The 23872-nt window shown below is 34.8% G+C and overlaps 2 protein-coding genes across 3 annotated transcripts in view; both read right to left on the bottom strand.

Moving 5' to 3' along the window:
- Positions 1 to 23872, bottom strand: part of Dmd (dystrophin) — a 2157654-nt gene that overhangs the window by 1606566 nt on the left and 527216 nt on the right. The window lies entirely within an intron of this gene.
- On the bottom strand, positions 11150 to 11508 carry LOC101610737 (ribosomal biogenesis factor-like). 2 transcript variants are annotated; one of them, XM_045140974.1, is made up of 2 exons: positions 11386 to 11508; positions 11150 to 11280 (listed from the first exon to the last, which is right to left on the bottom strand). In XM_045140974.1, the coding sequence occupies exons 1-2, from the start codon at positions 11506 to 11508 to the stop codon at positions 11206 to 11208; spliced, it is 198 nt and encodes a 65-aa protein (XP_044996909.1). In that variant the 3' UTR covers positions 11150 to 11205. The 2 variants fall into 2 exon arrangements, with proteins under 2 accessions (XP_044996909.1, XP_012805368.2); XM_012949914.2 differs by having other exon boundaries at positions 11150 to 11508.

Raw genomic sequence — 23872 nt, 5'->3', positions numbered from 1 at the left:
TTGTATGACACCTCATAACTACATGCACATGTGTCATTTATACTTTGAACCAGAGTAGTGTCAAGATTTTGTATACTTTGACTCCCCCTTGCTCTTATTTATTTCACTATTGGCATTATTGTCCTGCTATTTAACCTTTTCTTCTCTATTATATCTACCTGATAAGTTTTTTTTTATTAAAATGTGCAAAAAAAGTCAAGTTATCCAGGCATTATTGCTCTCACCTAATTGATAGTAGTATCTTTTCTTTTTGAACCATTTCTTTGGACATAACTTATTTGTAAGGTCTATTTGTTCCTGTGACTTTTACAATGTCATTTCCATTTCCTACCATAAATACAACTTATCTACATAAACCTATATTATATAATATTTTTTTAAATTTAAGTGATAAATAGGGCAGTCTCCTCAGAGCACTGAACACAATAAAGACTCAGAAATCAGAGCATTGTTTACTGCAAAAATCAAAATAAATTCTGTAATTCAATAATCATTATAATCATCCTTAAGCCATAGATCCTTTTCTTTTAACTTTTATTTATTTGAGAGAGAGAGAGAGAGAGAGAGAGAGAGAGAGAGAGAGAGAGAGAGCAAGAACTACAGAATGGGCACATCAGGGCCTCTAGACACTTCAAAGAAACTCCAGATGCATGTAACACCTTGTACATCTGGCTTATGTGGATATTGGGAAATTAAACATGGGTCTTTAGGCTTCATAGGCAAGTGTCTTTCTTAACCACTAGGCCATATCTCCAGCCCAATGAATCCTTTTTATTCATAAATAGACTCATTTCCCCACAACATGGCCAAGGTAACTTACAGATATTTACAGAGACAACAGTAGCTTTAGATATGACTTTCTCATCCAGTAGATTTCCATGTGAAACTTAAGTTAGAGTCTGTAAATGACTGGAGTGACAAGTTCTTCAAGCATATTTACAGACATTATGTGCATGTGAAGAGCTGCTCCAATCTGGAGAATGTGTATTCTCTTTGAGGGAGTAGTTCAGTTCATCACAAGTAGAATTAGTATCACAGCAGAATGTAGCCACAGTGCTGTGGGATCTGGTGGGGAAGGAAAGAATTCCAAACTTGCAAAGAGGTACAGTCCAAATGAATATTAGGCCTGAGTTTCTTCTAAAACATTCATAAAGAGTTTCAAATATGCTTTATGATATTTGCTCACAAAACAAAATCCTGATATGCAATAGAACTTATTTTTGACCCAACCAATTAAGAGAAGTTAGACCCTACACTTCAAGCCACGTTCACTTATGCAAATGTCCATATTTCTGTGCTATTACTAATCATGGATTTTATTTTCTATTTCATATGTTCCAGTGACCTAGCATATACTTGGTATTGTTCTAGTTATGGATTATATATTAGAGAAAGTAGAACAGACTCATTAACATCAAAGGTTGTACTAGAAGATGCAAACAGATCATTTCAGGTGATGATGAAGAAATCAGGAAACAAATTAATAGTGAATGATTAGGATGGCTAGCCAAGAGAGCTGCCTTAGAAAGAGTAGCCTACGAAAATTTCTTCAGAAGACCAGAGTTTTTAGCTAATATTGAATGACATGAAGGGGTCTACCACATAGAGAGGGAAGAGAAGAACGTTCTCCCTAACAAAGGCAAATGAACATTGAGGCAGAAAGTAGATTGATCAGAAGTCAATCAAATAGGATGGTTGGTGTGAGCTGAGGTCAAAAGTAGGCAGGGGCCATATCACACAGTAACTTGTTGGTCTTGTTCAGTATACAGACATTCCTAAATACAACAGAGTCTTCAGAAAGTTGCAAGTAGGAAATGCATGACTTAATTAATAAGGTGAAAGGATCACTTGTGTAATGTAGGAAGCCAGACATTGGCTAGCAGTCACTTCAACATTATAAGGCTATACAATGTGATGGAAAGGCAGCAGTTTTCCCTTTGAATAAAAGCAGCTTATTTTTTCAATTACCATGTGCCATAATTGACTTTAGCAAAAATGTCTCTCTTGACCTTATTTCTTTCATATTTATGGGGATGTTTACATGATATGTCAGAAGTGCTACCTTTGTGCACTACCAACAGCTTTTATATTTCAATTAAAGTATAGTATAAATGACTTCAACCAAAAATGATCTTTTGACATTATTTCCCCTGTATTAATAGGAACATTTATATTATGATAATACTAATTAATCTTCATTCAAAATTTATTTCATTAGTGTGCATAATGAAATAATTATATATTAATGTCCTCATAACAATGTTTAAATTATTAAATGTTATCTTAAGATCTTAAATGTGAGATTCACTAACTTATTATTTTAAGGGATGAAAAATATTTATAGTGATGTTTTAATTTGAAGCAATGATTAAATATAATTTGTCTGCAACCTTGTAGACCACGTAATACATGACAAAAAATTGTAAGAGGATTGAGAGATGAAAATAGTGTTTGTCTGCTTCAGTGGATACATATCTAAGGACGTATTTTGGTACTTGTCAGGCTATGATAAATTACTACTAGACTAATCCTTGTCAGTACAGTAATAACTGATCATGCTGTAAGCAGCACTGAGGGAGAAAGGTGATGAACAACCAACAGAAGAAAAAAAAAACTTCATAATCACAATGATTACTGTAGTTGAAAGCACAGTAGTATCTACCAACCTTATGATCAAATCTATATTTCAAATATTGTCCTCAATATCACCCAGAAACTTTTTTTTGCTTAAAATTTTAATTAAATATGGGAAATAAGCAATGCCAGTAAGACGTTGGTATCTATGGATTGTTTCCAAAAACCTCCAGTAATCCCTGAATATCCTTAGAAAAAAGAGTGATTTAGAATATTTAGATTCCAAATATTCATTTGTAAATCTTCTCTAAACAACTTTTCCATTTATTATTACTAAAACAAAGCAAACTCTAAAATGCTGTGTAAAGTAATAATATGTATTAAATGGCCACTGCAAAAATTCAAGAAAATGGAAAATATTAAAATACCCTAAACAACATTAAGAATTGCCTGTATGCATTCCATGATATCCAACCTTATCAGCCTCACAAACTAACATTGTGAAAATAAAATTGTTAGAGAGATGTATGAAAACAACATGTAGAAGAATTAATATGGAACCTTTTTTCTTACCTTGCACAAAATGACTCCAAATGGATCAAGGACCTCAATATAAGAACTGAAACTCTAAAATTACTAAAAAAAAATAGGGTGTATAGGGTGTATAGGGTATAGGAAAAGACTATCTGAATGATACCCCAATAGCCCAGGGATTTTGACAAACACTGAAACATCAGGATGTCATGAAACTGAAAAGCTATCATACAGATAAGCAAACCATCAACAGAGTCATATGCAATGACAGAATGGGAGAAAAAATCTTTGTCAGCTATATATCCAACAGAGGTTTAATATCTAGAATATGCCAAGAATTAAAAAAAAATTAAGAAAGCCAAAAGTAATAAGCCCACTCAAAAAAAAAGGGGGCAGAAAACTGAACAGAGTTCTCAGAGGAATAAATAAAATGGCCTCCTAAAAAGATTTTCAACATCTTCAGTCATCCAGGAAATGAAAATTAAAATAATTTTGAAATACTACTTCACTCCACTCTGAATGGCTATCATCAAAAAAAATAAAGGACAGGCTGGAGTAATGGCTTAGTGGTTATAGCACTTGCCTAAGAAACCTAAGGACCTAGGCATGTTTTCCTAGTATCCACATAAGCCAGATATATAAGGTAGCACATGCATCTGGAGTTCTTTTGCAGTGGCTAGGGGCTCTGGCACACCCAATCTCTCTATCTGCTTCTCTCTCTCTCTCTCTTAAAGCAAGTAAACATATAAAACAGTTTTTAAAAAAGATTTTTTTTAATTTTTATTAACATTTTCCATGATTATAAAATATATCCCATGGTAATTCCCTCCCTCCCCACCCCCACACTTTCCCATTTGGAATTCTATTCTCCATCATATTACCTCCCCATTACAATCATTGTAATTACATATATACAATATCAACCTATTAAGTATCCTAATTTTTAAAAAGTACAACAAATGCTGGTGGTGGTAGAGGGAATATGGAACCCTCATCCATTTCTGGTGGGAGTACAAATATGTACAACCACTATGGAAATCAGGTTGGAGGGTTCTCAAAAATCTGAAAATAGATCTACCATCTGATCCAGATATACTTTTCCACTCATTTTTAAAATATTGTGTTTTTATTTGTTTGAGAGAGGGAAAGAGTCAGAAAGAGAGACAGGGGAGAGAATGGTGCACCAGGGCTTCTAGCCACTGCAAACAAACTCCAGATACATGTGCCACCTTGTACATCTGGCTTATGTGGGTCCTAAGAAATTGAACCAAGGTCCTTTCTACTCTTTATAGCAGAGATACTTGCATGGCCATGTGTGTTGCTGCTCTATTCAGAACAGTTAGGAATTGAAATTAGCCCACATGTCCATCAGTTGATGAATAGATAGTGAAGATGTTTTACATATATACAATGAAAGTCTACTAAAGGGCAAGGAAAATAAATGAACTTGGAAAAATCATACTATATGAGATTACACTGGCTCAGAAAGACAAATGGTGCATGTTATCTCTCATATGTGGTTCCTAATATGGACTAGCTTGATTTATATGTATGTTTTAGTAGTATTGGTAATGAACTAGAAGAATGGAAACTGGAAGGGATGAGAGTTGGGTGTGCTGGACATGAAAATGTAGGGACAGAATACAGTGGGTTGAAGCATCTTGGGAGCATGGGGGTAAGGGAAAGAAGAAAGTGATATACACAAAACTAATATCAATATAAATCAGTCCTATATAAACCTTCCTCCTATTGAGCTAATAAAAAGAAAACTCTTAATAAGGTACGTGTATGTGTGTGTGAGTGGGGGGGGGGAGGGTAGACCATGGAGAAGTACACTGTATGGCTGGAGAAACTTAGCACTAAAACCATAGGCACTGACTGCTAAATCCCAGTGCTAGAAACATGTTATCCCTAACAATGAGCTGCTGTAAGTGGGGCCCATATGGTCCCTGAAACAATGCAGGCCATTGTAAAAGCACTTGGTTACCTACCAGAGTTACATGGTAAGACCCTGTAGGTGAAGACACTACAGGCCAACTTCTAGTCTACCCCATTTTCACATTTTTAATTCATTTATTTGTTGTTAGTGGTGGTGTGATGGTAGGAATGGTCATGCTCATAGTAGCCTGCCTGAATTAGAGGAATTCCATCTAGATATGATTTTCTTATTCATATTATTTTTAATTTTTCTTTACCCTACTGTAAGTTTCATATCATTCAGAACATTTGATGTGTGTGCTTATGCTTCACATCCAAGAAATATAGTTGTCAAATAGTGCCAAGAATCTTTAACCCTAAGTTTTATGGTTTGAGCTCTGTGATGGTTCATATTGATTGTCAACATCATAAAAACTAGAATCACCTTGGAGGAATTGTGAAGATTAGGCAAACCTCTGGGCATGACTGTGAGGGATTATCTTGATTATGTTAATTGAGAAGGACAGACCCACTTTCACTATGGGTGGCATGATTCTACATACTGGGCTCTATAAGGACACATAGACATCTCTCTCTACCTCCCTCACTCTCTCTCTCTCTCTTTTTCACACACACACACACACACACAGAGAGAGAGAGAGAGAGAAAGAGAGAGAGAGAGACCACATTAAATATGCACATATGCACAAGCAAACAAAAATTGCATTAAACAGTGATTTTTTTTTTTTTTTTTTTTTTTTTTTTTTTTTTTTTACTCCTGAAGATGATCTGGAATACTAGTTCACAAGGCACACAAAAGTTTGAAATTTCTCTCCAACCCAAAGCAACACCACTAATATTAAAATAAAATATACACATCATGAATTAGTAATGCCATATTAATGGAAGCTAGAGGCATTTAAAAGGTTTGTTTCTGACTCATTTTCATGGGTATATACTTTGATTTGTCTTCTATAAAGCAAGACATATTAAGTAAACTCTAAAATACAATTTAGCAAAAAATGAGATAGAAATATAATAAAATATACAACTAATTGCCAATTAGAACAGGATTTCCCCCTACACCTTTATGTTATATTTTCTTTTGTTAATGTCAGTTTATGTATTTCATTCTTCACAAAATAAACAGGATTATTTCTCATAGAAACTCACATTACAAAACCTTCTGAACATGCATCTTAGTTTTTTTTTTTTTTTACCCTGAATTCAAACTGCAATTAAACATTTTATCTCTTAATAGGCATGCAATCTTGATTGTAATGCTCATATCTGAGTTGGAGTGTCAAACTGATGCTTCTTTTATTTTTTTAGATGCAAGCTATTATATTTCAATATATAATGATTATGGTAAGGTGAGATTAATTCCCCTTGGTTCATTAGCAAGAAGACAGTTTTTAATTACTTGTAATTCAAGTTTTCTCCTCTAGAATATGAACCAACTGTTTTAATATTATTTTATAGAATCATAATAGTTATTTTATAAAGGATTATATGAATATTAGTTTTTGCTATGACAGGAAGTAATGTGATTGAAGAGCACACCAACTTATACCTTAACACATCATGTGAATTCACACAGAAACAGCTGATATGAAGTGTCACAATGCTATATGTCAATATTTTTGTATGCTTGAGAAGGTGCATAAAATGAAATTCTAAAATAATAATAATCATAATAATTATTATGATTATTATTATTTTGGTTTTTCGAGGTAGGGTCTCACCCTAGCCCAGGCTGACCTGGAATTCACTATGGAGTCTCAGGGTGGCCTCGAACTCACGGTGATCCTCCCACCTCTGCCTCCCTCCGAGTGCTGGGATTAAAGGTATGTGACACCATGCCCAGCTAAATTCTAAAATTATTTTATAGAACCCTAAATTTTGATAAGAAACATAATATTCAATGGTTTCATAGCAAATCTATGAAAAATTTATTTCTAATGATACAAGAACTTATAAAAATGATATCAAAATCACATTTATATGTCACCATTGTTAAAACTAACAGATAAGACACTACATAGCACAGCAAGGAAATATTTCATGAAATCTGTATTAATTTTATGTTACATTTAAATTAAAAATACATACCTGGATATAATCTCTCAAAAATTTTGCCTACCTACTATGATGAATTTTAAGAAAACTTGTTTTATAACAAATCTGAATTATATTTTTTTAGTTGCTTTCTTTAGAAATTTGGGAATAGAGCTATCCATTCCTAGATGTGTTTGCAGAGACATGTTAATATCATGACAATGGAAAACAAAATTGTGTTATACCACTATATGTATTTTTGTGATATTTGTTTTCATGATGCAAGAAATTTTATGCCAACCTTACACAAAGACAGGCTACCTGATCTCTCTGAATCAAATTTAACATTGTTCAACAAAACATCATTTTAAAATTTAATTCCTTATTAGTCTGTTGTGACAGGACCACTGTGATACTTGAAATAATATGTACATCAATAAAATCCAATATAATAATTATCCACACTATATTCCTGTTGTATATTTAAGATTTCATGAAAATTACTGTTTTTATTCATTTTAGGAGTTATGATACCACTATCATATTTTTATATACAAAGGACTTTGGTGGCTTTTTCTCATTTTCTGATTTCTAAATGTGTTTTATAGTTTTGATTTTTAAGGTGAACACTCATAACAATGACAGCAATGGATACTCTGATAACCATACTCTATCTCCCCTGCTTAGAGTATAGAATAGTTATAGGAATGCAGGCATTCACTAGACATTACATATTACTTACAAGTATATTTACTATGTGCCTGTCACACCATGCCAAATAGAAGGCAAAAGCACTGGATATGCATTGCTTTCAGAAAGTTTTGATGGGGGCCGGGGAGATGGCTCACTGTGCAAAGTGTTAGCTGGACAAGCTTGCAGTCCTGACATTGGATAACCTTGAACCCATATGAAATACCAGGCATTGCAGTGGCTGCCTATAATCCAAGAACTGGGGAGGCAGAGACAGTAGTATTTCCAGGGGTAGCTGGTTAACTTTTCTTAGCCTACTTGGGCAGATCCATGTTCAGTGGGAGATCCTGGCTCAAAATAAAGTGGAGAGATATAAGGAACATCAACTATTGGCCTCCATCATGTACATGTGATGTAACAGCACATCAGTAGATACAAACAAAACATAGGATCATGTTATTGGAAATTCTAGGCAATAGTAAGATCCCATTGTGGAAGACCCACATGGTTTTATTGCACAATGCAGAGAAAGTTGGAACTGAACTGGAAGCTCCCTCCCTAATGATTTGCTTTTACTAGGCAGTGGTTGCTCCACAGACTACAGGGTGAGAAAAGTCATCAGTGGTATCACCTACTATTGAACCTTCTTCTCCCACAATACTGACCTACCAGAAAAGATGTGCAAGTGGGCCATGACCAGAATAGGAGGAACCAATCACTTTTTGATTGGGTTTGAGACCCATTCACAAGAGGCAATTCATGCCTGCTGCTAGAAATGTCGAAAGTTCATAGCTAGCGGAGGTCACATGACTTAGAAGTGATTTTCCTACCATATTCCTGAATAGATATGTTGCCAAATTCCCTTCTATATGTTTATACACATAGATCAATGTTATTCTTAGCAAAACTCATTTTTACCCCTCACTTGGCAGTTTCTAACACAAAGTTTAATAGCTGCTCATAATGCTGAAAATATGTTACTGTTAAATATTCATCCCTTGACAGGGCATGACATCTATATCACCAAACTCCACGTTTCAGGGAACAGTGTAAAAGAGGGAACAGAAAGAATTAACATACAGAAAATTTGGGGGAGGGCTAAGAAAATCTGTAACCTGTACATGGCACGGCCATTGCACTCAGGAACTCAGCAGCTGTGGGTACCTTCTGTACATGGTGGAGCCTGTCACTACTCTGTTATGGACAGGGGAGGGGCTCATGAAGCCATAACCCCCTATGATCAGCCAATGGCAGTTAGTGGTTTCTGGAGAGGAGGAATCATTATCTTCAGCAGTATAGGCAATCATTAGTGATAGGAAGAAAAATGTTAAGTGTGTAAAAGACCAAATTGCTGGAAATGTCAAGCACATTTAAATACAATATATACATGTATAAATTGTCTACAAAGAGAAATGATTTAAAAAGAGAGGTTGGGCCGGAAAGATTGCTTAGTGTTTAAGACACTTGCCTGAGAAGCCTAAGGACCCAGGTTTGATTCCCTATGATCCATATAAACCAGCTGCATAAGGTGGTGCATGTGTCTGGAGTTCATTTGCAGTGGCTGGAGGTCCTTTATCTCTCTCTCTCTCAAATAAATTAATAAAAATAAAAATAAATTTAAAAATTACCATATTGAGCTTTCATTCTAGGAGTATATGTAAAGATAAGTACAAATACAGTATACAATATCAGGTTATTGCAAAGTATATGATGAAAATTCTAGTAGGGTAAGGATACAGAGTTTGTTTCAAGTAGAGGGAGAACTTATATGGAAAGTCATCCAACTAATGTGATATCTGAAAGTAAATTTGCATCAAACTAGTAATTGCACCCAGTGACAGTTCTCTAGAGAAAGAGCATTTCCATATTAAAGGATTAGTAAATACAAACTCCCTGAGGCAGAAACTCTATGGCAGAGGTCTCCCAGTGAGATTGGGCTTGACTGTAAGTGAAGTAGTTAGAGAGAGCAGGAGAGCATACCATTAGTTCAGGCAATATCCATTTTGATTATCAAGTTTCTTTAATGCAAATTGAATTGGCTTTATCTATCCTGAACCACGTTGCAGAGGCCAAAGCCAATTTTTTTTGACATATGACTAAACATTCTTAGCAGAAATTCATACTTTCTAATTGTTAAGCTACATTTTAATTCAGATATAGGAATTCTAATTTTGATTGTGCCAGTCTCAGAAAGTCTTAAAGAGTGCATGTAAATTAGTTTGTCATAAATATGATCCATGTTATAGCTCCATGCTACTGGGATAAATGTCCAAATCAGACTCAGTTTATGGGAGGAAGGGGATTTATTTCAATCTTACAGATCCAGTAGATTTCCATAATGACAGAAGAAGCTGGCTCCCTTTATCAAATCCATATATAGAGAAAAAGCGTCACCAGCAGCCCAAGCAAGCACCCCCTGGGAACCCAAGGCAGAGCTGAAGCACTTGGCATACTAACCTTTAGGCTGGATTAAGATCAGCCCCTCAGAGACACGCCCCTCCCCCCTCTTGCAGGTGTCTACTACAAACTCAGTTTTAATAACACCGGAGTCTATTTGCAGACATAGATTCAAAATACCACAGGCCAACTATTTGCGCATGTGAAAAAATTACCACACATTTACAAATCTGCATACATTTCAGAACATTTTAACTAATGATTGCATGTTATCACATCTTTGAAGAATTCTTTGATCTTCATAGCCCCTCAAACACACACACACACACACACACACACACACATACACACACACCCCTTGTGAAATCCACCCTATTCCTTCTAAGATCCCACATGGATTTATTCAATGGTTATACTTGTCTTAATAGTTTCAAAGTCAGTATCTCCTGTAAAATACAATAATCATTGGTTGAAAAGACTAAATGTTTGTTCCGAATTTCTGCATAGCTCCTCTTATTTCAGTGGTCATCTATTTCAGCACTGTAGATACAATAATCCAATAACAAACAAGGACCTGCTAAAGTCACTGGTTAGTCCATCCAGAATAGAACCTAATATTTTATACTTATTTACATTATTTACAATCTAATGTTTATTCTTAAGGATTAAATCAAGACCTAGCTATACACAGCAGTTTTAAAAAAATAAAAAAAGAAACATCCAATTCCAGATTAGATGGATAAGAGAATCCTAATGTCTTTGAAGTCCTAGTAGTCCCAAACTGGTCAATGATCCTGCTATTCCTTCTGACAATAGCATTCACAGTGCTTGGGTTAGTATAAGAGGAAAAAATGCCTGAAAACTAGTATAAAGAAAGAGAAGGCCTACCATTTTCTTGACCTTTCTCGAAGCAGATATCTCTGCATAGTTGGCGATTCCTCTCTGAGGTCATTTAAACAAGTCTTTGTTTCATTTTTTTTTTGTATAAAACATAATTTATTGATCTTTTGGGGAAATTTGGATGCTATCACTGCATTATAGCTGTGCCATTAATCTGGCAGCTTCGTCAACATTAGCTGATTCATTTTCATGGTTCTTTGGAGGAATCAGCTCTTTCTGCAGAGGTTCAAGAGAAAGGCCTTTTGAGAAGTTTGCAAGTTCCTTCTGAATGTCTACAAAAGCTGTATTCATTCTGTTAATTTTCTCCTCATTCACAATGTTTATCTTCTTGAGATTAGAGGTAACTGTTTTTGCTTTGTTTTTAGCCTTGAAGTTTTTTTGACTGGCTATGTGAAATACATTTCTGGACTTCTGCCCTCTCAATTTGTTCTTGGCCATTGTCACAATGTAATCTACGCGGAACAGACACATGCTAGGTGTTACCGGCAGTACGCAAAAGGATCCAGATCCAGTTAACAGCCAGCTGGGACCTGCCAAGGGATGGCCAAAGGGTTTCGGGTCAGCCAGGCGGGCCGGTGGCCGGGGCCAAACTCTGCGGACCCAGGACCCCGTGCCCACTGCGGCACCAGGCCCATGCGGACCGCCGCGCCCCAGAACTCCCCACGCCTGCGGGAGAAGTCCATTCTTTGTTTCATATTTAAGGCTATTTTAATTGATGACATATTCTGCTGTATGCCCTTATATTCTATAAGATTGATTTCCCTTTCATGACCTACTGGTACAACTACTAATTTAATATCATCACTAACAGAAATAAATTATGTATCTCTATTTCTTAACCTTTACACATTCTTTCACACTGGCAATGACATCTATTTAATTAGAAGAAATACAAACAACATCTTGAAAATCATTTAAGAGCATGAATAATAATAGACCTATTCTCTGCTCTACTCTATGCTATGCCATTAAATTTACTTCATATATATAGTTTATTATTATAATATATAATATATATTTTTATATAATATATAATAATATAATTTATTTTAACCACATTGTACAAATGATAAAAAGGGATAAATTAGTAATATAATAAAGGTGACAGTTGATAAGTATCAGGGCAAAAATTCAAAGAGAGTTAATCTTTACATTTAGGGAGGTATTCAAACAAGAATTTTTAAGCTGCATGTATGCAAACTAATTTATTACTCCCTAATTCATATCTGTTTCCAAACTAATTAATAAAATGTCATCTAAGAGCTGGCAATAAAATAGAATCCTCTATGTCAAGTTGCACTGTGACTGGACCTAATTTTCTGTGATGGCTGATGAAGTCCTTTTGAGAAAAGAGATAAGAAAAAATACACTGTAGCTTGCCATTACATTTCTCTTTGCTGGCACAGAGAATCTGGTCAAAAGTAGCTGATTGGTGGAAATTTGTTTATTTGGCTTATGATATGGAGGGGAAGCTCCATGATGGCAGGGGAAAGATGGTAGAACAGAAGCTGGACATCATCTCCTTGCCACTGCAGATGGCAAACAGTGGCAGGAGAAAGAGTCAACTAATAAGGCAGGCTGGGGGCAGATAAACCTCAAAGTCCACCCAGAGCAACATATCTCCTCCAACAAGGCCCCATGTCACTAGTTGTCAATAGTTAGGAACTGAACATTCAAAACTCACGAGTTTATAAGGGGCATTTAATTTAAATTATGACTGCTTAAGCTCAAAAGTTTTGCAAGTCATTTTGACCTTGCATTCCATCAAAATAATAAAAACTGTCATAATTACTATCTGTTTAATCAATTCTCACCTTAAGCTATGCAGACCATTATTACAAATACCCATCTGCATCTGTAAAAACTCCATGAATATCCTTCCATAATGTCCCTACTTTATGAGTCAATGAAGAGTCTTCCCCTTTCAATAATTTATTAAGCTCAACTTTGAGTGATCAAACATTTGGTGGAAAATATTGTGGTTATTTTATATTCATTCATAAAATAGAGTTGACAATGTTTAGTGTTAGTCCATAATACAGTATATATCTAGTTATTAGGTTGAATTCCCTCCCTCCCTCCCTCCCTTCTTTCATCCCTCCATTCCTTCCTTCCTTCTTCTTTTCCTTCCTTCCTTCCTGCTCGCCTTCCTGCCTTCCCTCCCTCCCACTCCCCTTCTTTCCTTCCCTCTTTCCTTCTTCCTCTCCTTCCTTCCCTACATCTTTTTCTCCCCTCTTCCCTTCCATCCCTTCCTTTCCTTCCTGTCTTCCTTTTATCTGATTTTAATAAAACTCTTCAAGAGCCCTTCTTTTTAGTTTATATACTTATAGTTTCCAAAGATTTTGATTTTTCCCAATGATGAATTCTCTTTATAGTTTTATTTCTAAATGACACAAAATAATTGTCCATATTTAAGTTGTATGTTATGATATCTTAGTTTGGGTTTGTTTATGAAATGATAAAATCAGAGTAATTGGCATATGTATTTTGAACAAGTCAGCAACTGGTTCAGTCCCACAATCACTTTACCAATATCATTACGTCTGACGTTTTTCCAAACATATTACTTCTCTAGGCTTCAGGCTACTTTCCAATGTGTGGAATTCTGATATTTGGGCCTTCCTGTATTACATGATTACCATCTGGCCTACATATACTATGTTTAAGAGCACAAGAAGTCAAACTAGGATTGAATGGCAAATAGAATTACGCATCCATTCTAGCATATATTCACAGACAACCGTGAAAACCAACAATTGAGTCACAATATGCAGAAGGCATCTGTGAAAATTAAGGATGAATGGAATCCTTTTTGTCAAGGAGTCTTCTAGCAGGCTAAAACAGGTTCTAGGATTAGAACAAAAACTAGTAATTTGTTCAATTTTACTAAAATTATGTGCTTATTATTTTAGTAATACTATCACATTTTCCTGAGGATCCCCTTATGCATGTCATGGGATTAAATGTGAAGAAAAGAGAACGATTCAGATGGCAAAACTTCTTTAAAGGCATTTGATTCCACAGTAAATTCCAATACAACCAAAATTCCAAAAACATTTTAAGATAATGTAGGTTTGTTCATTCAGCATACTTTGATTTCAGTACAATGAATTGGTTCTCAAGTTTTTCTTTTTATGAATCCTCCAAGCTTAATTACAATCTACATACAGAAATGCTTAATTATCTAAAAAAGTAAATAAATCCATACAAAATTATGTTTTGCATAAAGCTTATGTTTTTATGGTTATAAAACAAAACTACAAGTTATATACAAATGTAAAATATTATATTGAATTTTGTTTCCTGATAAATTGAATGAATGCAAATAGGTCATAAAATTCCATCAGGTTTTATAGGACATGAGGCATATATAGTAAGAAATTTATGTCTTTTTATTTTTAAAGTTATTAAAGTAAGCAACACTCCATACAATTATTTGAGTAATTAGACTTTCTCAAAAATGAATGCTGATAAGATTGGCTATATTTCTAGGTCACTTTACTTTGCAGCATTATTAATTTATTCAGGTCAGAATATTACATTTGAGGCCACACAGGAGATGGAAAGTTTCTATTTGTTAAATTTGCATTTTTAGGGAGAGAAATGCTACAAAACATGAAAATTAATGGGAGGAAAAGCATGAAATATTCAGGGTGATGTATAATTTGTTATAAATGACACATATTTCTGGTTATTTTATCAAAATATACTTAAGTGTAGACTCCCAGAAAACATAACCTAGACCAAACTAGAACTTTTAAGACCATTTGCTCCTCATATTGATATTGTTTTATTCACTGAGGGAACATGAAATATCTTTTTCAGATAAAGAAATTACAAGAGCTAAAAACCTTAGATCCATGGCTTTAGCATGGCAGATTGCCTAAAGAAATGGATGTGTGTGTGTGTGTGTGTGTGTGTGTGTGTGTGTGTGTGTGTGTGTTTACATTAATTTTGGAATTGACTATCATTTAATTCTTGGAAACTTAAGTTTCCAATCAGCAGTAGAAATTTTGTCTCAGGATAAATTCCAGATGTCTTCACTAGAAAGTGGCCTAGCTGTATAGAAAACATTTGATTTTTCAACAAGATATTGGATATATTTATGTTTTGTGAATGTAATTGATCAGTTTTGATGTTGACACATGTTTGCACATACTTCTGCACACAAACAAGGATATTCACTTCTATGATCACATAAAATGTGACCTCAGGGAGAGTACTGAAAGGATCTATGGCCTTTAGCACAATTACTCAAGAAAAGGATAAGACCTGGGATGGATGTGTCCCAATATAGATATCCCGTTGATATTATTATTCAAAAATGAAATAATTCAGCATATATGAAGTATAGTGTTTTATTGTTTAATTATGTTATTATTATAGGATGCTATAAGTTAAGAAGTATACTAGGGGCAGGGGTGATAGCTCAGTGGGTAAAGTGTTGCTCATGCATGCTTGAAGGCCTGAGTTTGCACCCCCAGCACCCACCTAAAATGCTGGGTGTGGTGGTGCATGCCTGAAGAAGCAGAGATAGGACACCCAGGGCTAGGTGCTTAGTTTGCCTAGCTGAATCCGTGAGGACTAGGCTCAGTGAGAGACCCTATCTCAAAATAAGGTGTATAATGATAGAGGAAGACACTTGATATTGATCTGTGTCCTCCACCTGCAAGTGCACACATATGTACAAATGATTCCACATGCACATGTACACCCACACATATACTAACATGCATGTATCATGCATGAACACCATACACATATGCACAAAAAATATAATATATTTTTTAAAAAGCTTAATGAACAATTTATCTTGACAATAGTAGAAAGTCATATTTCCAAAATAGCATAACTTGACATATCATATAAGGGTTTTGGCCTAGAATAAGTAAAAGCTTCTCCTTTGGCCCTTCCTTTGCTTAACTTCTGAGTCGCATAGAAATTAACATTACTATTATCATTGAGGAGTTTGCTAACCCTGAAGCAAGAAATAAATAAGATAATAATAATACAATAGGATACATAAAAATACAATAAATAAAGTAATGTTAGGATCTATACAGCTAGTGGCCCTATAAGGGTCTATATCTATACTACTTTATGTTTATATTCAATTTCTGCTATAACAATTTTTGATTGTTTGTTTGTTTGTTTGTTTGTTTTTTATTTTGGTTTATTTGAGGTAGGATTTCACTCTAGGCCAGGCTGTCTTGGAATTCATATGGAATCTCAGGGTGGCCTCAAAGTCAGGGTAATCCTACTAACACTGCCTCTCAAGTGCTGGGATTAAAGGTGTGTGTCACTACAACTGGCAACTTTTTTTCTTTTTTAACACTTAAGTAGGTCAGAAGTCTGATGTGGCTTTCATCAGAAGAAATTTACGTGTCAGTGGGACTATGTTCCTTCCTGAAAATTTTGTGAGAGAATCTATTTCTTTTCTAGCTCTTATATTCCATTAGCCCTTGAAGCTACTATTATCAACACATTACCAATCCTATGGAAGATGGCCCAATTGCTTTACATTAAAACAATGGACAGGATGCCTGAAGAAAGACTATGATAGAAATGCAAATTCACGTGCTGGAGAGATGGTTTAGTAAGCCCTTTCCTGTGAAGCCAAAGGACCCTGGTTCAAGGCTCGACTCACCAGGACCCATGTTAGCCAGATGCACAAGGGGACACACATGTCTGGAGTTCATTTAGAGTGGCTAGAAGCTCTGGTGTGCCCACTCTCCTCTCTCTCTCTCTTCCTCTTTCACTCTCTGTCACTCTCAAATAAATAAATAAAAATTTAAAAAATAGTAAATTCTTTTGGAAAAGAGTTGACTGGAGAAGGAACCTGGTCTTCAAGTTTAAGATTAATTTCTTCCTTGGATTAAGAATATTGTTTTGAAGCTGGGCGTGGTGGTGCATGCCTTTAATCCCAGCACTTGGGAGGTAGAGGTAGAAGGATTGCCGTGAGTTCAAGGCCAGCTTGAGACTCCATAGTGAATTCCAGGTCAGCCTGGGCTGGAGTGAGACCCTACCTCGAAAAATCAAAAAATTAAATAAAAAAGGATATTGTTCTGTCTTAAACACCTGGCATTACTGGTTTCAGAAACATGAAAAATGCATGGAGCATTCATGAAAAGCACATAATATCAAGAGCTACAGTTGAAACACATCATATAGGCAGGGTGTGATGACCCTCATGAATAGGGTGGAAGAATCTTTGGAAGATGAACTGTGGTTTACATGGAGACCCAAAGATGTTCTGGATATACCAGGACTGTGCAAGGGGTACCAAGGAGTCTGTTGGATAGGGATGGAACTAGTCCTGGAAAATCCAGAGATTGCCAGTCACTGGTTATATTGGACTTGAACTGTAGAAGTTTGACTATTGCTTGATGGTTTTTGAGTTTGCATTGCTCTTGTATCGCCCTGTTATGCCTTACAGAAGTTGAAAATGCTTACTCTGTGCCGTGATATGTCGCCAGTATATAACTTGTTTGATTTTACAGGACTCACAGCTAAGAGACAATCTTAAAACTCAGATGAGACTTGGGACTTTGAAACTGTCTTAAGTTGGTAAAGCCTGTTGGGACCTTTGAAACTGGACTGAAGACAGTTTACAATGTGAGATAGTTTTGAATCTACTGAGGACCAGGAGTGGAATGTGGTATTTTGAATAAATGTCCCCGAATATATTCAGTGTTTTATTAGCTTGCAGTTTGGATCTAAAGCCACCTGGCTGGAGGAGGTGTCAAAGTGGATCTTAGGGTCCAACTCTAAGGTGTGGTGGAGGATTTGCAATTCCAGTCTAAAGATATGCAAAGTGCCTGGAGTTCCTGGAGTGTGTTTATATATGGTGTGGTGTTGGGTTGTTTGGTTTCTGTCTTTCTCTGCTTGGACCTGTAAAAGCAGGCCAGCTTCTTCTGCCACTTTGGAGATTCCCCTGGAAATGTTAAGTGTTAATATCCTTTCCTTTATAACTGTGCTTGGTTTGGAAGTTCATCTCAGTAACCTGGAGGCTGTCTACTACAATAGTTCTCTTCCTCCTTCAAAGTGGACAAGAGGCAGTACAAACTTTATTCAATTGCACCATTCTGATTTATACTTATCTCTCTTTCTCCTGTTTTGAATCACCCAGGTGACTAGGTAACATCCACTCAGATAATTTGGGACAGCTACCCTACTTTAGGCAAGCTAACAAATTATAATTCTATTTAGAAAATTAATTCTCTATTTCTATTAACATGATTTCAGGATTCAGGTATTAGGACATGAAAATATTTCAGGAGCTATCATTCTACATATCACAGGTGAATTTAAGCCTAAATTTTTCTGATATTCAATACCTTTATAGACACAGCTTATGGTAAAATGGCCATTGTGGCAAATTGACTATATGACTATTTTAAGCTGACATCAATTATTTTATTAATATACTGATATTATATTCAAATAAGTACAAGAAACTTCATATCAAGAGAAAGTTATGATGCCCATTTCCAATCCTTATTATTGGTTTATCTCCATCCAAGATAATCACTGCTGCATGGGAAGTATGAAAAATAATGCTCAGGCATAGTGACATAAAGTATTTATCAAAATTTTCTATCACATTTTTCATTGAGATTTATTAATAGCTGCACAAAAGTATTCTATTATGTGAATTTCTTTTCCATGATTTAAAGAAAGTTTTAATAAGTCATTTGCATTTAAGCATGAAATCTTATACACTATTCTGAGATAGAATTGTTCATAGATTCTATATTTCTCATTCAAAATATTTTTGAAAAAGTATATGTTATCATTATTTGGGCCAGTCTGCATTATAATATTTTATCAATATGCATTCATATATTTCTTACCTACGAAAACACTGGTAAACTTTCTCCATTATTTATACTATATAATTTTAATATAAATCATTATTTTTACATTTGTAATATACTTCTATTATGAAATGGCATTATTTCCACAGCAAGACAATCAGTGTATATTGTATAAGTGTATTTAGTAACCTGGTTAAAATATATGCTTCTTCTAAATGGAATAGTCAGTTTCTTTTCTGTTTTTTGGTTTTCCAAGGTAGAGTCTCACTATAGCGCAGGCTGACTTGAAATTTTCTATGCAGTCTCAGGGTGGTCTCAAACTAATGGTGATCCTACCTCTGCCTCCCTAGTCCTGGGATTAAAAGCGGGCACCACCACGCCCAGAATGGAATACATTATTGTTCTAATAGTATATGATACATTTAACAAGTGTTCTGGGAATCACAGTATCTATCTGTGTGTGTGTGTGTGTGTGTGTGTGGATATATATATATATATATATATATATATATATATATATATATATATATACACATACATAAGGATACATGTGTTGGGGGTGGAGATGTACATGCACATGTTTATGATGGCCAGGTATCAGCCTTGGTTTTTGTTGCTTAGACTGAGTTCACCTTATTTTGAGACAGATTTTCTTTTTGTTGTTCATATATATATATATATATTTGAGAGTGACAGACAGAGAAAGAGGTAGATAGATACAGCGCGGGAGAGAGAGAGAGAGAGAGAGAGAGAGAGAGAGAGAGAGAGAGGGAGAGAATGGGTGCACCAGGGCCTCCCGCCACTGCAAACAAACTATAGATGCGCGTGCTCCCTTGTGCATCTGGCTAATATGGGTCCTGGGGAATCGGGCCTCGAACTGGGGTCCTTAGGCTTCACAGGCAAGCGCTTAACTGCTAAGCCATCTCTTCAGCCCCTGTATTTTTTTTAAAGAAATGTTTGAGTTCTGGGTATCTGACTCAGGTCCTCATGCTTGCAAAGCAAGCATTTTTAAACTGAGCGATCTACACTATCTTCATATTTAACATTGTGATTTTAAGTTGTTTTACCAGGATTTCTTTATTTAAATGAAATGAGATTATCAGACATATCTTTTCACAACTTATATAGACCAAAAATTAAAAAAGGAATTACATAGTAAAACCCAACTAAAAATTTCAATACTATGGCAGTTAACCTTTATTTACTTAATACTAATTTCTTGTATTATAAAATTAATTTGCCCTATAATGCTATCATCATATATGACCACAATATTTATATCCTGAATTCATGTCATTCACATTAATAATCGTCACTTTTTCATGTAATCCATGTGTTTAAGCTATGACTTATCTGTGTATGGTGGCATATATATATAAAATAATATTGCATATTAATCCAGTTATAAATTATATTCAAACTCAGTTTTCATTAATATTAAATTTGAAATAATATTTGAGTTAGTCAATATATGTATACTTTCATTGCAAGTAGTACTAATACTTCATTTTATCTATGTCTAAAACCATTTAAATTACCAACTTAAAGTAACTTAAAAAATATATTTATTATTTAAGCTATTCTTGATCCAAACCAATAAGGCAAATACAGATATGGTTGATTCGTGGGGAAAAAATAAAGGTATGCCCTGAACTCATCCATGTGTTTAGAAGACAAATTAAATAATATTTAAATAGCCCTGGGATGGTCTCAGCCATTAGAGAGCAGAAGATTAATAAAAAACAACTGTTCCTACTAAATTGTTTTCTAAGTTTATAAGAAAATTTCCTCTCTTATCTATTTTATGGGCAATATATGTTGACTTTATAGAGGAGTTGCTTTCTTATATCTCTCAAAAAGGTTAAGAATTTGAGGCAAATTTCTCTTATAAATAGTGACTTAAATCATTTAGAGAGCCTTTTCTCAGGCTGGTTGTGATTAATTGCACTCAATTTAACATTTTAAAATGCAATTCACAAACCTATGGGGGCCATTCACATGTGTAGGTTAATAATACATTTTGTACAAGTTCACTATGTCAGTTCTAGTGAGAACCTTTAAATATGATATAAAATCCTTAGATTTGTTTTATTAGTCCATTATGCTCTGTCACCAGAACTCATAAATCTGTCTGGCATACAGTATTTAGCAAAATGCATCCTAGGAAAATAGATAGCTACTGGAGACAAACCATTTGAGCCATTTCTGACATGGGTATCATAGATCAGCTATTTGATAATTTTGAGTAAATTCTTAGAATAACAAGCCCTCTGAAAAAATACTGCTATTTTAAATAATTTTATTTATTTCCTCCATATTATCCCTTAGTTATTTTGGGAAGTACCTCTGTAGTGAGAAATCTTTACCAGCTATGCAAATGAAAGTTTTATTTTTTGACTACCTGAGAAGGGCAGCATCTATCCCCTGATCACAGGATACTATAGTAGTGATTGACATCTGGGTGAGATAAAATGAAAACATTGAAAAAAATAAATAAAAGATCAGAGTCAAGGATTGCTTCTATACACAGCGCTTCTTACCTTGATAATGTTTAGAATGAGTATTTGAATGAGAATACACATGAATCACAAACATTTCTGAAAATAATAAACAGAAGAAGGGATAGAGAAAGGAGACAAAGACAGATATGGGAGAGAGAGAAAGTGAGAGAGAGAGCACTAGAGCTGGAAAGAGCTGTGCAGACAGGAGATAAGCTAAGTCCCATAATCCTAAAGAGAAGTATTAGTGAGCAGTCTTACATGACAGCTAGTCTATTTCTGTTTTATCTTGTGGATAAACCATTTCTCATTAACCACAGGACTGTTAGCAATAAGCAATGCTCCAGTAATTGAAGATTTGATCAGCAGGCTTAGTTGCCCCTTGAGAAAGAAAAATGCTACAGGTGTGAACAGACCTTGAGACAACAAATTTGTGGGGGTTATCCTTTTCAAAGGCATATCTCATGGAAAATTGTGCCATTGTAGTTATTTCTATGCAGCATGGTATTCTTCCTTGAAATGCTTTCAAAAATTGGAGTTTCAGAGCCCACCACAGGCCAATTCAATAGATGAATGCTCCTCAAGGTGATATTAGTCAGTTCAGTTAAAAATCACATGAAGTTTATAAAGAGACAAACCTGGAATAGATTTCAGCTTAGTTGCATATAGGATGACTCTTGGTTTTAATAGAGTGCTTTAAGCGTCAAATTTCCTTTTACAAAATAAAGCTAACTATCGTGAAACTGTTGTTTATGATAGTCTAAAATATTTGTCACCTTAAACATGTAATTTTGGTGTGTTTTGATGTGTGTGTATGTATGCATGTGTGCATGTGTGTGCGGGTGTATGTGTCTGTGGTATGTTCACACGTGTGTGTCCTTATGTCCTTGAGACAAGATCTCTCACTGAAACTATTTTTAGATTACACTGACCAAAAATCCTCCACATTTCTGTTTTTGATCACTCACCACCAGAAACATATAGTTATCTAGTGGTTAGAGTTAAAATGTTAAATTAGATTCTTAGAGTTATTGTCTTATGACAAACCTTTGGGGCTAATAAGTAATATGATACTCAATTGGCAGTTGAAAAAATATTACAACTATTATGTGCTAGAGAATATTCTGGCTATTAAAACTGAAGAAGGCCAGTTAAAACTCAATGCTTTTACATTTTTTATTTTATTCATTTATATATTATTATGGAGAGAGAGAAAAAAATGGGTATGCCAGGACCACTAGCTGCTGGAAATGAACTCTAGATGCATGCACGTACATGTGCATCTGCATTATGTGGGATCTGAGGAGTTGAACCTGGGTCTTTAGGCTTCACAGTAAGTGCCTTAACTGCTAAGCCATGTCTCTAACCAAATTTTCTGAATTAAAAAATATATCATATATATATATAATATATATATAATAAAGATTTATTTATTTATTTATTTGATGAGAGAGAGAAAGGCAGATATAGAGAGATAAAATGGACACTCCAGGGCCTCTAGACACTGCAAACAAACACTAAATATAAATATTTATACCATCTTGTTTATATGGTGAGGAACTCTGCCTCAAATGAGGTGGAAAAATGAGGATTAACCCACAATGTCTCCATACCCTTATTGAGGCATGGTCTCACCCTCAGTCAGACACATACATGTGGACATATACATCTACATGCACACACATAGACAAACAGACAGAATTTTAACTATCCAGGAAGCAAATTCATTAGCTAACTATATCAAATTTATTTTATTTTTTTTTAACAAGTCATCTCTTAGGAAAGATGAAAGCATATACTGACTATTTTCCAAAAAGTCATATCACAATAGGAAATGTAGGGTTCAGAGAAAACAGTGAATTTTGGAACTAGAGGTAAATTCAAGCTGTGCATAAACAAATATATCATAATTTTCTTTAGTTGGTATCCTCAGTATCTATGTGGGTTAATTTGACATAGTTTCATGCAATTATATCTGTGATCTAAACAAAATGAATGGATAAGGACTCCAAAAGAAAGCTTCAATTTACCCATGGTTGCTTCAAATTGCCCTGAAAATTTTGGGTTTGCATGGTATTTGAACATAAAATAATTCAGAAGGAAGGATATCAAAAGGAGACACTAAATCTTCTCTCCCACTCTATCTTTCTCTCTCTCCTCTCCCCATTCCTCCTTCCATTTTTGCATGTTTAAGGTTCTAAGAAATGTGAGTTATCATATATATTTATTTTCATTTCTTTTGTGACATGCATTTTTATTCAGGAAACAAGAAATTGCTATGTTAGTATCTTAATGTTTATATAGTTATCTGTATTACATTATTAATAGACCCATTCTTATTTTATACTGATATGTTTGTATTCTATCATTGCTGTATTTTCACCTATGCAGAAGTTGGAATTTATATTTTTAGGTATTATTTTCATGTTGAAAGTTCTATCTCATTTTTCTTTAAAGATTTATTTTCTCTGCTAGCACTGATGGATC

The sequence above is a fragment of the Jaculus jaculus genome, chromosome X (genome assembly GCF_020740685.1).
Source record: "Jaculus jaculus isolate mJacJac1 chromosome X, mJacJac1.mat.Y.cur, whole genome shotgun sequence".
Lineage (NCBI taxonomy): Eukaryota > Metazoa > Chordata > Mammalia > Rodentia > Dipodidae > Jaculus > Jaculus jaculus.
This window is presented reverse-complemented; position numbering and strand designations above follow the sequence as displayed.

What these genes read in the sequence shown, in the direction of transcription:
- LOC101610737 (XM_012949914.2), bottom strand. Translation starts at nt 11,508, where the DNA reads ATGGCCAAGAACAAATTGAGAGGGCAGAAGTCCAGAAATGTATTTCAC.